At 38.4% G+C, this 16,393-nt stretch overlaps 1 protein-coding gene across 1 annotated transcript in view; it reads right to left on the bottom strand.

Annotated features, from left to right (window-relative positions):
• Window positions 1-14,959: 14,959 nt before the first annotated feature.
• Window positions 14,960-16,393, bottom strand: part of PTPRC (protein tyrosine phosphatase, receptor type C) — a 17,255-nt gene continuing 15,821 nt past the window's right edge. The window contains exon 12 of the mRNA XM_018565604.1: window positions 14,960-15,594. Within this exon, the coding sequence (XP_018421106.1) occupies window positions 15,349-15,594 (246 nt within the window). The 3' untranslated portion in view covers window positions 14,960-15,348. The remainder of the gene's footprint in view (window positions 15,595-16,393) is intronic.

Below are 16,393 nucleotides of genomic sequence, written 5' to 3' on the forward strand. Positions count from 1 at the left end.
GGATTTTTTAAAAAGTCTGGCCTCTTTTTTAAAACATTTATTTAACCCTCTTATGAATGAGTAGGGGTATCCTGATGTGAATAAGCCCCCTGCCCCAACCTCCACAACCAAAGCCCCAGCACTTGTTGGGTAGAGGCCCTTCTCCCCATCGACACAAGGACAAGGTGCTTTTCCAGGGGCCACCCTGGAAAATCACCCTCCCAGTGCCGAAGGCATGTGGCCGGGTATCGCTTGGGGGGGTGCTCGCTTGTCCCCCCACATTTCCTGGGGACTTTTAGGGGGGACATCACGTCATTTTTAACCTTTTTTGGGGGTTGGGTTCCTCCTTAAAATTCCTACCAGACCTTAAGGGCCTGGTATGACTATAAGGGGGAACCCCACACACTTTTTTTTTTTTTTTACATGGGGTCCCTCCTAAAATTCCTACAAGACCTTAAGGGTCTGGTATGACTTTTGGGGGAACCCACATTTTTTTCTCTTCTTTTTAAAGTGTTTTTTTCATTGATTCATGTCCCCCAGGGTAGTACCCGAATACCCATGTGGCCATTAACTTGCAAATAAGTCTTCAAAATGGGGTCAATTGATTTTCAAAGTTCTACCCGGATAGACTTTCATTGAGTTCGAGTTCGAATTCAAACTTTTCCCATGTTCGAAAGTTCGAATTCAAACCAATCACAGGGTTGTTCGGCTCATCGCCACTTGTTAAATAAGTACACTGTAAGGTTACAGTATTTAAATAAGATCATCAATTTTCAGCTGTTCATAGGTTTTTACCTCCCTGCCTTAGTCTAGTCCTAGTCCAGCTTTGTCCAAACACATTATCCATATTCATAAAAGTTTTTTCTTTTTACTTTTTAATTGGTCTTGTGGGCCCTTTGTTTCACTTCATGTATTTGTGCTATTTTTTGACCAATGTATAATTTGTTTTTAGTATTATGACTGCTTTCAGTTGCTGCATAAGTGAGTAATGGTGTTATTGCTTCCTACCTAAGCATTAGTTTTAATACTCACCCTTCATTTGTTGATGTAATTTGAGGATAACAATCAGAGAAATAGAAATTCACATCTTTACATATTAGATGCATAAGGACATTTTAAAAAGTCTGTTTTTTCATACAGAAAGAGTTATATATTTTATAATGCGTCCATTCTTGATGCAGAAATATGCAAAGAGAAAGTCTTTCAGATTTCTAATAAAGCTAGTTACATGTTACTGTATGAGGTACACATGAGGGTTAATTTGTGGCTTTGATGTTTTTTTATGCATTGCTTTGATCATTTCACACATCTTTTTACTGGATCTCTTCCATTCCCAAATTTGTTTAAGGCCCCAGCAGAAACTCTTCCAACCAGAGGAAAGTCTAACAGATGACAGGATCTTACAGGAAGCGTGAGGTCAAATGAAGGGAGAACGAAACCACGGCTGTTTCATGAAATCATTTCTGATATTTTTTCTAATATATAGTATTTGGCTGAGGATGCTACAAAGCCTTAAAGTCTTATTCCCAAAAAATTAAAGTTCGCCAAGAATGTCCTCTAGAGAAACATAAGTCAAGGAAATAAATTGGAGATGACTTTTCTTGAGCTTTAAGACACATTTTCTGCAAAAACAGTCTTTTAACAATGTGGCCCAGATTCGAAGGCTTTGAAGTGAGTTATGATACCCTGACTTCAGTGATTAATTACTGAATCTCTCCCACTGTCAGTAATTTACAGCAGCTTATTAACTGTTTCTTAAAAAAAAAAAAAACAAGACCTTTCCATGCTACTTCTAACCAGCACAACTAATTCCTAACACGCTAATCTCTTAGATGACAGAATCAATAAGCAATACAAATTGTTCCAAATTGTTCCATAAGAAACTGATTAACATTGACATAATTAAAATATTAGAATTCTTTATAATGTCCCATAAAACTGAAACACAAAATAAAAAATATGGCATCATCCAGTGAAGTACATATGCTTAATCCTAGAAAAAGAGCAGTGTTGCATAGTGGCCATTATAGTTATATAAATGCTATGTGTCATGATGACAACATTAAAGTGACACTGAACTCGGGTGTACAGATAATGGTAATTGAATTGACATAGTTTACTATTTCCAACAATTTAAATTAATGAAACTGTAGATTTGTCACATGTAAAAAGTAAGAACACCCCCACATTTACCACCACTTAAAATCCATGAAATTACCCTCAGGACATAGCTTACTGCTTACTGCTTCAGTAAATTATACTCTACACTTTATAACTTACAGGACTTCCCTGACACCGCGACACCCTCCGAATCGGATATTAATGGTTTTCTTGACACGCTTCCACTCCCTAGGATTTCATCTGATCAATTGGCCTTTCTAACCTCCCCTTTTTCCATACATGAGATAAATAGAGTAATATCAATATTTCTTCTCCTTTACATCAACAGATTGCTGCCACTGCTCCCTTTTCATGGGCCTCCTCTAATGATTTAAATTACCTAAGCATTACTTTGACTACTCCCAGCTCCCATCTTTTTAGAATCAACTACCTACCTCTTTTGGTTAAAGGTAAAACATTATGCAAATATTTGTCACACCCTCCAGCCTCGGGCAGGCAGAATCACATTAACCAAAATGTTTATTCTACTTCATATACTTTACCTCTTCAGAGCCATGCCTGTTCCTATTTTACTATGCTTCTTAAAACTCGTACAACGTACTCTTGACACCTTCATCTGGGAAGGCAAACAACGTTGCATAACTAAGGCCTGTCTCTACTCTCCAAAATCCCAAGCTGGCTTAGGAGGACCTGATATTCATAAATACTACAAAGCTATTATACTGGACTATACTCGACAATGGTGGATGGACGCTTTGGATAAATCCTGCAAAACAAATGCAGCATCTCTCGTCACATCGGATCTTCTATCTTTGCTCTGTTCCATACTATTGAGCTTCATACCCCATCTTACTCATTTGGATACTGTGACAGCTGTAACTAGAGTCTGGTCTTCCCTAAGATCTACCTCTACATCCTCAGATCACTTCCTGTTTAGACACTTTTCTATCTCCAACTTTGATATTGTCTTTGGCAAAAAATGCTTTGCACATTGGATGGCTCATGGACTAACCCATCTAGATCATTTATATTCTGATGGCTTAATTATGCCTTTTGATAGTCTACGCCGGCAATATAAAATTTCATCCAAGGAATTCTACAAATATCTAAGGCTACACCACTATTTAGCTACTGTACCTGTTAAAGACAATCTTTACATCTTTACATCCTTCCACTATTGCCAGAGGAATATCCTTTTTCTACAAGCTACTTGATGAACCGGCATCTGCTGGAAAACTCCCATCAATGTTATTGTGGTAAAATGAATTAAACTTCACCTTAACATCGACTCAATGGTATCAGACCATCGCATGGCCCATGACAACGTCTAGATGTATCATTCATTGGGAATCACAGCAAAAATATTTTCAGAGACTGGCAAATATCTTCCCATCTCCCCTTACCTTATGTTGGAGTAATTGTGGGAAAACTGGATCCCGCTACCATATTTGTTGCACTTGTGAATCCCTAAATCTATTCTGGGCTGATATCTTTAAATGTATTTTCTCCATAACTCAAACCCATTCCCCACACCCCATAGCCTTATTTTGTGTAGGTCTTGAAAACTGTCCTCCTTGCCAACCTACATTTGCGTCACATACTCTAATGGCAGCCAGATTGGCTCTAGCCATCAAATGGAAACAAGTTGTCGCCCGAACTCCCTCGGAAACAGTCGATATTTTAAATACTCATGACCAATTTGAATATCTTTTCGCCAAAGCACATTGTAAAGGGAGGATCTTTGCCAAAAACTGTGAGTGTTGGTTGAATGACCCTCGATGCAAGATGTTTCTATCTTAGCCTCCACTCCTACTTACTTAAGCTTTCTTTAACTCTGTTCCTCCTCCTCCCTTCTTTAACATTTTCTGTTCTCCTTTAGGATACCTCATTCATATTCTGTCTCTTCTCCTAACTCCCACATTCCTGGCATCTCCTAACCCTAACCCTAAGTCCCTGCTTGTCAGATGTACCATATTGACTCAATGTTTCCCATGATTTTGTTTCTCCTTTCACCATTCCCTATGGCAATCAATATTATTTTACCTATATCTTGTCCTCTCATTATTTGTTTCCCCTCCCCTCTCTCAGTTCCTCCCTCCTGATCCTCTTTACAAGCCAAAAATGTAAACTCCTTCATTGTTCAATATTTACTATTTGACTCAGTTCTGCCTTAATGTCACTATAGATGACTCATACAGCCACATTTACCATTGCCGGGAATGCAGACAATGTTTATATTTTTAGATCTGTTAACTTGTTCCCACTTCCCATCACTTTTGTGACGTTTTGTGTTCTTGTATGCATTTGACTAATGCCCCAGATGAGATCTTTATTTTTAATGTTCTTAAAACTTTAATAAAGAAATATTGTTCAAAAAAATAATAATCCATGAAATTAGAACCAAATGTTCCAGATTAGGGTCCAGTTATTAGAACCTCTGTAATAAGTATACAGGTGGAACCTGCCTTATTAAACATTTTTGCTGACCAAAAAAGAACAATAGGGCAAGACTACACTTTGCCATTAAGCATAAGGCAACTTCCAGGCCTTTTAGAACAATTTTTTTTTTCTTTTAGAACAATGTGCTATGGACTGATGAATCAAAAAGAGAGGTCACAGTAACAGTGTACATGTTTGGCATAAACCAAAGGTAGCAATCTTAGGAGAAGAATCTCATATCAAATGTGAAGCATGTTAGTGGAAATGTTATGGTTTGGGGTTGCTTTGCTGTTTCAGGTTCAGGGAAGTTTGCAGTCATTGAGTCAACTATAACATCATGATAAAAAGCATTATCTGCTCGATAAGAATGTGAGGTCAGCAGTCCAAAAGTTGGACCAGAAATGTATTTTTTCCTCACTAAATTGATCCAAAACACACTAGCAAATCCACCAAGAAATCACTCAAAAAGAAGAAATAGAAAGTGATAGACTCCTATTCAAATCCCTGCTATAAACCCCATTAAAATTTTGCTGGGGAAACCTCTTGCAGCTGAAGAATTTTATATAGGTGAGTGGTCAAAAATTTTAGATGTCAAAGACTGGTGAGCAGGTATGCAAAATGCGTACAAGAAGTATTTTCTGTTTAACGCCAATACCAGCTTCTAAGGCCGAGGGTGTGCTTACGTTTTCCACACTACACCATTACATCTCTTGATCTATTTTTTTTTAAAATATATAATTCAAAAAGGCAAATTTTCCTTGTGTTTTATTCAAGTATATCACATGTATCTGTAGGAACTATTTGAATGATGACCTAATGCAGCTTAGCCACCAGAATTGCTTCCATTGTAAGGCCGACAGTCAGCTTTACACATGTAAACAGAGTCTGTTTACGGGGGCCCACTGCCAGCGACGTATGAGATACATCGGAGGCAGCAAAAGGGTTAAAGGGACACTAAACTCAGGAATACATTAATGCTGAAGAAAAGCCTCTTTACATGTATTTTCTTGTCATACGTTATGTATGTGTTGTTTGTGACAAATAATGTGGACTTTTGATTTTAAAAAACTGTTTTGTGGATGTTTGCTTTCCCCCTGATGTCCACATTTTGTGGAGTATGCAATGGGCAGATTGAGGGGTACAGGCCAGTCCCATGTCCTGAATTTAACCTGCACAGGCTTTAATATCAGCAGTGAAAAAGATAGAAGAGTTGGTTACACAGATTGCAGTTCCCCAAATTACAGTGACCCGGCAAGCTGCAAGGCTCCAAGATAGCTCCAGTAGACCAGCTAGTCCACTAAATGCTGTGCAGCAGGCTCTACTAAAAAATTACCAAGGCTCAGAGTGTTGAAGCTTATCTGATAGAATAGATTACTTTAAGAGAAGGACTGCCTGTGACTGATTGGGCAGATGTGCTTGCCCTTTTCTAAATGCGGATCCCCAGCAGGCATACTCTGACTTGGTCCTGGAATCAGCACATATATAGTGTTGAAGGCTGAAATATTGACAAGGCTTTGGGTGACTTTTATCATGAGGGTGAGCCGTGTCCATGCGTGGTGTTTTGGCAACGCTAAACCTGCATGTACCCTGATGCAACTAAGGTGCTGACCACTACTAAGATTGTTTAACGAGCCTCACTTTTGTGAGCAGGCTTCCCAAGGCACTCAACTGCTGGGTGGCCCAGGGTAAATCCCAGTCCCTGGTTGATATGGCTGCTGTGGTAAAATGATACCACTGCATGCAGAGTTTCTTAAGGGAGCCTTTATCAACAAGAGAGCTGCTCCAGAGCAAGGAGGTGCACCTTGGCCCGAAGCTATCAGTGCATGACCACAGTATGTCTGCCCAGGAATATAAAATAGTTGCCTAAAGCACCACATCACCTAACCCTCCCATAAACTGACAGGTTGATAGAGAACCCCACAAGGTTCTTTGCAGGACCTGCAACCAACTGGGTCATCTGGCAGCCCAATGCCCAGAGCAAGATGAGACAATAGAATGTGATTTGGGCCAATTACAATTTATGTATCCATATGCATTTTAAAAGCTTACTCAGCGCTGCAGGGTTGTGTGATCAATCTACCAAGGCTGCTTGTAAACACTGTCCCACCAGATAGATCACAGCCCCTCAGCACTAAGTGAACTTTTATGAATGAATAATCAGTACTGTCAGGGCTAGTACAGTGTATAACACAGTCCCAACAGGGCTGAGCATTTATTCGGAAAAGCTCACTCAACCATATAGGGTCTGTGAACTATCTGTTGAGCTATGTACTTACAAGCAGCACCATTAGATAGATCACATAGCTGTGAAGTGCTGACTAAAATTTTATGAAAGAACAATCAGCACTGTTGGGGCTGTGTGATAGAGCTGTCACTGCCCTGTGCAGCTCTATCACACAGCTCTGTAGCGCTGAATGTTCATTCATAATAGTACATAAACAGTCATCTAAAAGAGGTGGCTTAGTGCTGGTTGTCCCCTTCCTCCATTGGAACACTCATATTTTAGGCTTCCGACTGGGGTGTAACTAGTGCCAGCGTTAACATAAATGAAGAGGTGATCCAATTTCACAATGGGGCCATCGATCATTGTCATTGAAAACTGTCTCGTTGCTAACAGTGCAGTCGGAGAAAGGTGCAAATATTGTCTAACCACGATACTTGGCAAAGGCAGGACTGACTCTAATGGGGCCAAGTTCTATAAGCATTTGGTCTCCTCACAGAATAAAAATTTAATGTTTTTATATTCTTTAATGGTATTGAATAGCTTATTAGACATGTGCACCAGCAAAAAAGTTGTTTAGTTTTGATTCAGATTTTGCTATATTTTGTTTTTCGGAAATTCAGATTTGTTTTAATTCATCATTTCTGTTATTCGGAAATTTGGATACATCCGAATCTCTGAATAACGAAAATTCGTCCGAAACACTAAGGTTTCCACACATGTCTATAGCTTATTGTCACAGATCCAGCAAAGAAATCACCACAAAAAAAAAGTCTGTCACAACCACTAATCAGGCAATTCAGTAGTCTGCTGAACTAAAGGCAGGTCAGACTCATGTAGGACACATTTAGATTAATATGATTAGATGAGCATATCTCTAATATCAACATTGGCTAATTATAACCAGAGTAATTGCGCTAGGATATATTACTGAAAGATTAACCAGCTGCAGCAATGTCTATCAACGTGATCAAGTGTGGGCCGGTGTGCTGCCCACACTTGATCACGTTGATAGACATTGCTGCAGCTGGTTAATCTTTCAATAATATATCCTAGCGCAACTACTCTGGATATAATTTGCTTTTTTTGGGACCAAACCATAAATATGTAAGTTTGCTGCTAAGGAAGTTTTTGGGTTTGTCAGGGAACACACAAAACCAAGCGCAGCACACCGGCCCAACCTTGACTAATTAGATCTTGGGGTAGAAATGCAAATGCAACTGTTGATGTTGCTACACACAATTCTGAGTTAACGTTTTACCCTGCTGAGTATGGAAAAAAGAACTTTTAACTGATAAATTCCATATGTAAAACATTTGCTTTATATTTCCTTTCTATTTCCTTGTAACACAATCACACAATCTTCAGCACATCCAGACAGTTATGTAATGTCAGTTAGAGAAATCCCCATGACATTCATGATGATGTACACCACAAGGATAATTTCCCATTGACAGATGCCACTTTCATTCTGCTGGAGATTTGATATTTGCTGTGTAGGTCTTCCCTGGTGGGCGGTGAATCCCAGATACCTCACAGAATGTCTACCGCTTTGCAAAAACAAGGGAGCCACAAGCCTTCTGCTGTTGTTGGCAATCATATTCTCACATCCTTTGCATCACAGCCAAGGATATACAACCAAAGCTTTTTCTTATAAATATGAAGTATGCTGATGTAATCCTAAAGCTAAACCTCAGGCAAATAGTATGCACAGAGAATATACTAGTGATGCACCACAATAAAAACATTTAGACCAAAACCGACACTTCAAAATTTGTCAGGCCGAAAGTGAAACTGAAAATGACTTTTTAAAAAAATTAAAAGTTACAATTTTTTTTCTTACTTTACTGTTAGGGGCTTTGGGGAAATATCAGGGATATAAACAGACCCCTGATATTTCCCTTTTAAAATAGAAAAAGAGATTGGGGACAGGGAGTCCTCAATTTCTTTTTCTGCAGCTCCAGCACTCAATGAACAGGAAGCTCTCTGTACAGAGGCTTCCTGTTCAATCACAATCTGGAGATGGACAGGAATCCTCAATGGACACGAAGCCTCTGTACTGTGTTCTGTTCATTCATAAAGTGAGCAGATAGCAAAGATTTACTAAGTCCCCATTCATAAATGAACAGGAAGTGATTTATAGCACTTCCTGTTCATTTATAACTTGGCACATAGTAATCACTATGTCCTCAGTTATTTACAAACCTGAGTGATCAGTAGTGATCACTCAGTTTTCGTGCCCGCTCTCCAGAGCCTACCCTCTCCTGCCTGTCACCAGAGCCAAGCTCTCCTCCCTGCACTGCCCCGCTCAGCCTCCTGGCAGCTCTCCTCCTCCCTGCACTGCTCTGTGGAGCCTCCTGACAGCTTCTCTCCTCCCTGCTCCGCCCAGCTGTCAGTAACAGGAAGCCAGCCGAAGGATCAGCCGAAGCTAGAGCCGAAGATAGACCCCATAGTGTATAGCAGGAGCACTTAGTTCTTGATGGCTGTGCTCCAGGCAATCAATAATGAGGATGTGTGTGCAGTCAGGTCTGCTTATGTGGATTCATTTAGCTGGCATGTGTTCCAGCAGCATAGCAACTTATGGGTGTTGTGCGTTCCAAAGCCTACTGCGCATGTACACACTAATACAGGGCAGTGTTCAGTATTATCTTAGTTACACCACTGTAACAATGATGGATGTTTATTGAGGATTTTTGAAATTAAGAAGGTAACAGTGAAATTCTCTGTTGAATCTGTTACATTGTGGCAGAAAGACAATGCAAGTCTATTTTCTATGGCTCGTACAGGTTACTTTGATAGATATTGAGTCTCGCAAGATAGAATACAACTTAAGAGGGAAGCAAAAATCAAACATGAATATAATGCATATAAAATATAGTAAATATTTAAAGCTATGGAGCTGAGCGTGTAATGGAATATTAAAAACAAGTGAGTACACTATTGTTATGGTGATAAAGGTAGTAGTATGGTTTTAAGAAGAGGCTGTTATACACCCTGCAATGGATCAAATAATGCATCAAAATGAACATCTTTTGTTTGGATGTTGGGGTGGATCACTATATCATTCTACTGCTTCTAGCATTTCATTCGAACCATCTGGGTGACGTGTTTTTAAAGTAAACATCCAAAACGATTTTCTGGCTTTATGTTTATCTGAATTTGTTGTATTTATATAATAAAATGTGTTCAATGGAGGTAACCATGAAGTTATGGGCATTTGTTGCTGACAAAGCATAATGTTTAAATATGTTATGGTCCAGGAATGATTTGTAGTTTTTTTTTCTATGTTGCTCTAAGTTTTTTTGTGTGGTTATTCCTACATAATATTGACTGCGGAGACATTTTAGTAAGCATAGTTGAAGGGGCGTCCCAAAAAAGAAGGGAGGTGAGCAGAGGCACTTTAGATTAAAATTCAGGGTTGGGACATCTTTTTCTTGAAGAAATAATTTATTGGATCAAACAAGGAAATCAGGTACAACATCAAAGAGTTTCGTGGTTCTGTAATGACCACTTCATTATGAAGGTGTTTGGCTGGGAGGGATGAAGATGAAGAAATGCCTGCAGTATCCTATTAGAGACACTTGCAATTTAGAGTTTCCCAACTTTCCCCCCTGATCTCTCCAGGCTACACCTTTCCTGCGATAAGAGGAGAAAATAGTTATAAAATATCACTATAATTAATATAAGATTGCTTTATTTGTCTGGAAAAAATGTAAAATGACAACAAAATTTTGTAGTAATTGTCAGTCAAACTACCACAGCACCAAAAGCCGAAAAAATCCCTGGTGAGCAAGGGGGTGCAACATGCTGGTAATGAGGTGGTTAGGATAGGTTTCAATGCATAATATATCTGGTAATACAATTGATACTGTAATCTTGAGATGTGTTTAGTTGTTGGATTTGGGCATAATAGGGTTTCTTTATTTAGGCTTATTGCTTTAGCTCTAAAGTTTGGAATTAATGTTTTTGGCTAATGTTTCTCTCTAATTTTTCTTGTCAGTGATGGAGATTGTTTGTCCTAGTCTTTAAGAGTAGTGCAGTTCCTTCATACCCTTGAAATTGGTTATGGATATTGGATATGTTAATTTCCAGACTTTTAGATAACCACTTCCAAATTAATTATAGATGTTTGCATCACTTTAAAAGAAAAAAGTTCTGGAAATCATATTTAGGTAATCAGTAACGTACAGTTGGAGGTCTAAAAAAATATCAGTGTTGTGTGGGTCTCCATGACTGGTGAAGGTGAGTGATCTGCATTGTTTTCGAGATATTGTATGATGTCTGGAATTGAATTAGAGCCTCCTCCCCACATTATTGATAGGTTGTCTATATATCTGTGGTAAAAAATAATATTGGGAAACCATTTCCTTATGGTATTCCCCAACCCCACTAATGTAAGTTAAAATAAGCGAGTTTTTTTGCATCCAAACTATTTTGTATTTTATAGGGATGCACCAATACTTTTTGAGTACCAGTGCCGATACTTGGCATTTTCATGAGAACTACCAGGGTTGCACCGGTTGCAGCTGGGACCTGGCTCTGGTGCTCCACCACTGTCCTGAAATCATTAGTTGATATTGTTTTAGAAAAACTGTCACATGACAATAAACAAAAATGTATCAGTACGCGTACTTGGGCAAGTACCAGTACTTGTACTCGCAAAACTGGTATCTGTGCATCCCTTTATTTATAGTTTAAAAAACAAAATCACACATTTAAACAGAGTTGTACAAATCCCAGGAGCTCTGTGTGCTCCTTACAAATGGCAGCTGCCTCCTAACTTTTGAATTTTTCTCTAGTCTAGTCTGGGAGCTCAAAAAGTATTGGTACATGTACTTGTACTTGTACCGAGTACTGTGCTTGGTATCGGTGCATCACTAGTATTTTACATTTTTAACCATACTACACCATTAGGGCTCAACCACCTTTCCCTCTGTTTTCTTTTTCTATGTGTGTACCTCAAGGTTTATATTTTTTGTGACCTGGAGAACAAAGTTTGGGTTCAAGAGTGTTTAGTAGTAGTTATCAATTGTGAACCAGTGTGCTGCGCTTGGTATTGTGATACGTGCTATATTTAAGTAGTAGTTAGTCAGCTGCACCAATCCAAGCAGATTCCTCGGTTCTAATTACAGCCAGTATTTCTCAGCAAATTATCACATTTAGTGGTCACCAACCAAATTGCAGAATAGTTTTTACAAAACATTTTTCTTTTTTTAAAAAGGTTCTGAATATGAGATGATTCTGTTAATGGCTATCTGTTGTACTTTCCTACCTCACAATGTCACAGTGGCCTAAAGAACAATTGACTTTAAAAGGTAATAACTTAGAGGGGTTGATTTAAAAAAACTTCAGCCTAGCCATACAGCCATTAATAAAGCAGTTGCAAAAAACAAATAAAAACACTTACCTGCTTCAAATGCTTTAGGGAGGTGCAGGTTTCATCGACATGCCTCTCCGCTGCCTCCCGGAATAGCTGTGCCCTCAAAATATCACAAGATTGCACTTCAGCCCATTGCAAAAGTAACACCTTGTGGGATTTTAAGTGTCCAAGTATCACTAGAGGCAGCAGTGAGGAACAGTGACATCACTCACACCTTTTTGGAATTGTTGGAAGCCACTGATGAGGTTTTTTTTCCATTTTCAGTTACAGATTTATTTTTAAATTGCTTTTGCAGGGGATTTGAGTTTTGGACAGTTGGAGGGCTTGCAATAGTGGGAAACGTCAATACACAATTGAAAGCATTTTGGTATATCTGTTCAATAAGTATTCAATAAAAATACCAGTTTAGTCGTATCAGCTGATAACTTGTAATCTGTCTAATTTCTGTAATTTCTGACTGTTATTTTTTAGCAAGGTTTCCAGTTGTCTCCCTGGACTACAAAACACCTATCTCATGGAGGCAATGAGAGAGGGAGATGTATTGTAGTCCAGTCCTGGGGTGAAAACGCTGCTTCTGCATACATACATTATGGTGAGTGAGTGTTCTCACTCTAGGACAGGAAGCATGTTACCGACAGAATCATCAGGTGAAAATAAAATAAACAAAGCTTGAAAAAAGTAAACTAATGCAGCCACCACATCTAACTAGTAAGCTGAAATATATTACTTTTTTTACTTGTTCTTGAGTTTGGATACACTCTAAAATTATGGTACACTTGTACCCTCTACACATGTGCATTTCCTGTGCCTGGGAGCACAGTGTGCTCAGACATTACCCCCCAGCCTGATATCAACTTGTATTGTTACTATATTTTATTATATACAGTATATATGGATAGATACAGTATATGATATATATATATATATAGAATATATAAATTGTCACAAAGGGATACACAATTTTGTGCCATACACAACACCTGTGTTGCACAATGCCTGTGCTGATTGTAATGCTCGCATAGATCCGCCCACCTTCAGGGGGCAGATCTATGCGAGCATTACAATCATAGAGACAGAAGCTCCAGTGGACACAATCCATATGCAATTGCCTTAATAAATTTATTCTGACATACTACACTATGGGAAGCCTTTTTTTCTCTCTCTGAGCACAAGAGAAAAATAATCAAAAATCTGCCACTTTCGCAGAATATTAAAATAAACGTCTGGGTTTGTACAGGGTGACAGGCACAGACTACTGGAACCTAGTGGTGACTACCTTCAAATAGCTTCTCGAGTTGGCCCACCAGAATGATGGGCCAATTGCAAGACAAAGGAGGTGGAACCAATGCTCGAATTACCCAGGAGTAGTTCCTATTTGCATTTTCATTTGTGCTGAGTTTCAGGAACCTGAAGCTGTACATCCAGGGACATCTAGGTGCTGTATGTATTTAGAACAGTTTACTAGCTTGTAGGAAACCACAGATTTAAACAAAATATTTTTCTTTAGAAGTATTGCATGTTACTAATCAAAGCAAAATCCTTTTATAGATAAAATACATTTTTTATGAAAACTGTAATAAATGTAAGTAAATAAAAACATTTAACTGCACATTTATATTAAAGCCTGTAACACAAAGTATGCAACAATCTCTGCAACCAGTGTAGGGTCCCACAAACACATGCAAGAACCTGTTTCTGTGCTACTAATAATCCTGGTTTTCTTACAGCAAAGCAAGGTGGTTAGCAGATGCTTGAATTGTATGTTATTTCTCATAATAGTAGGAGTAGTGAGGTCAGCTTTTTACACACAGAAGGCAACATAATTACTGTATACATACCCCTTGATGGCAATGCACCATCAAACTAAATGCAGAACTTGCAGATTGCCCAGATTGTTCTGGTAGGTATATCTGTTGAGAGTGACTGATGTTGCATCACATCTTTCAGTAGGCACGTTATATATAGTACATATTTAACATTTTCAGAGCTTGTTGACTTCAGTTTGTTGGACAAAGTTGGATAAAGTTGTTGAAAGTCAATAAAGGTTAAATAGGGATTTACATTACTTTGAGTAGAGATTAATGTAGATAGTACTCATTAAGGATTTAGCGATTTCTGACTATATTCATTAAGTGAATGTAAATTTTTCTAAAAGATAAAGCATACAGTAAATTCATAGCACAAATAAACTCATAGGTTTAAAGTTGAACTCCAGGAAACCCTTGACGTAAAGGCCAACTCCAGGTAAATTGAAAGTTTTCCCTTGCAGAGGGGCTGCCCCAGAACTGCAAGGGTTAACTGCTCATTTACGCCTAGGGGCCAGGAAAAAGTTGTTTCACTTATCTAATACTTTCTCACTCGGAAGTTGGCGCTCTCCTTTTCTCCCCCTCTGCTCTAGCTGTGAACTGTCCCTAAGTGTCGTCATGTACAATGCAGAGCTATGGATTCTGCATTGTACTTGATGATGCCAGTGGTCCTTGGACTGCTGGAGAGAAGGGGAGAAGAGAGACTACAGGGAGTGGTCTAGCATCCAAAAGGGAGCAGGCAGAAGTGAAAATTAGGTAAGTAAAACAGCTTTTTCTTGTCCTCCAGGCATAAATCAACAGTTAATCCTTGCAGTGTGGGGGTAGCCCCACTACAAGTGAAAACTTTTAATTTCCTTGGAGTTGGTATTTAATGAATATTTAACTCTTGCAGACGAGGGGGCCCCATTGCAGGGTTATTTTTTTGTAATTCCTGGTGTTCAGCTTTAAGCATCTGCTGCTGAGAGTGAGTATAGTTTGGTAGGCTTTAAACAACAATATTAACCAGTGATCCAATGCTGTACATGGTAATCCAGCCAACAATGGGTGGTCTGACAAAAATCTGTAGTCCAATGGCAGTCTGCATACAAATAGAATGTGTAGAAATACAGGAATATAAAAACTTAGCACGCATATTAACTGTCTGCAGAAATGTAAACAATCTGCTGTATATATGGTCATCCGCTCATTTTGGTCCATCAAACACATAGCATCCAAAATTGAAAGCATGTCTTTATACAGGTTACAGTGGTCTGATGACACAAGAATTCAAGTTATATATGCACACTGCTTCCACTGAAGATTATGTGCAATTCATTTGTACAAAGCACATTTGCTTATTGCTCATGATAAAGCTGCAATGTTGTCCAAGCTAACTGTTATCTCTGGGCCCATTATTTTGCTTGTTATTCATCTATTCTCAGGGTCACATCTGTGAATGCTGCTGGACTGGGTCCATTAGCGGTTGTGTCATCGTCCGTGGGTTTAGATGAGGTCTCTTCTCCTGGAACGGTTTTGGAAGATGGGGCTACTTTGGTTTCTAATTCATTCTGTATTTCCAGCTTATCTTCCTGTTTGGGTGATGATTTGATCTGACCATTTTGAGCAGGCACAGTGCTGGCCAATGCATCATAAAGGAACTGATATTGTTCCTAAAAAAGGAAGAATGTTTTAAAAAGCCATTAGACTTTGTAGTAGACAAATAGTTAGAAGATAGACAGACAGTTAGGAAAGATAACGGAACTTTAAAATAAACATGCAATAAGTGATTATTGTTTTAGTACTGCTCAAATATTATATGATTTACTCTAGAACATGTACATTAAAAGGACACATGCACAGCCAATAACAATATCTTTACATCTCTGACATTAGACTCAATTTAAACATTGTTAGCACACAACCATTTTAGTATTCTCTATCCGTGTTATAAACTAATCCTTATTCATAATTCCCAAATATATGGTTCTTTTAAATCTGGATTCAAATTTGTTTAAAATGAAAAGATTTTAATTATTAAGGATGCTAAATTAGTTTTTCCTACATGGTGCAAAAAAACCCCAGATCTTTCAGTTTTATTGACCAAATAATGAAAATTAACTTTTATAACAGTGCGTATTAACGAGATGGACTAATGTCCAATACATGAATGCTATGCTACTGTACAGTCAGGACCAGATTTACCCTCCCTGCCGCCCCAAGGCCGGGTTCGGTAGTGAAACCAACCCACCCGTCCACCCCCCGCCGAGAATGCCAATTGTTTTTGTTTCTTTCATTTTCTTTTCTTTTTTTAATCACTTTTTAATTTTTTTATTTATTTTTCTACTTTTTACATTTTTATATATCTTGTCATCTTTTACTTTTTTATTTGTTATCTTATTATTTTTTTATTTATAATTATTTTCAGATTTTTTTAAATATTTTTCTTACAATTTTTTACTTTATTACTTC

The sequence above is a fragment of the Nanorana parkeri genome, unplaced genomic scaffold (genome assembly GCF_000935625.1).
Source record: "Nanorana parkeri isolate BGI_ZX_2015 unplaced genomic scaffold, ASM93562v1 scaffold865, whole genome shotgun sequence".
NCBI classification, from domain to species: Eukaryota; Metazoa; Chordata; class Amphibia; order Anura; family Dicroglossidae; genus Nanorana; species Nanorana parkeri.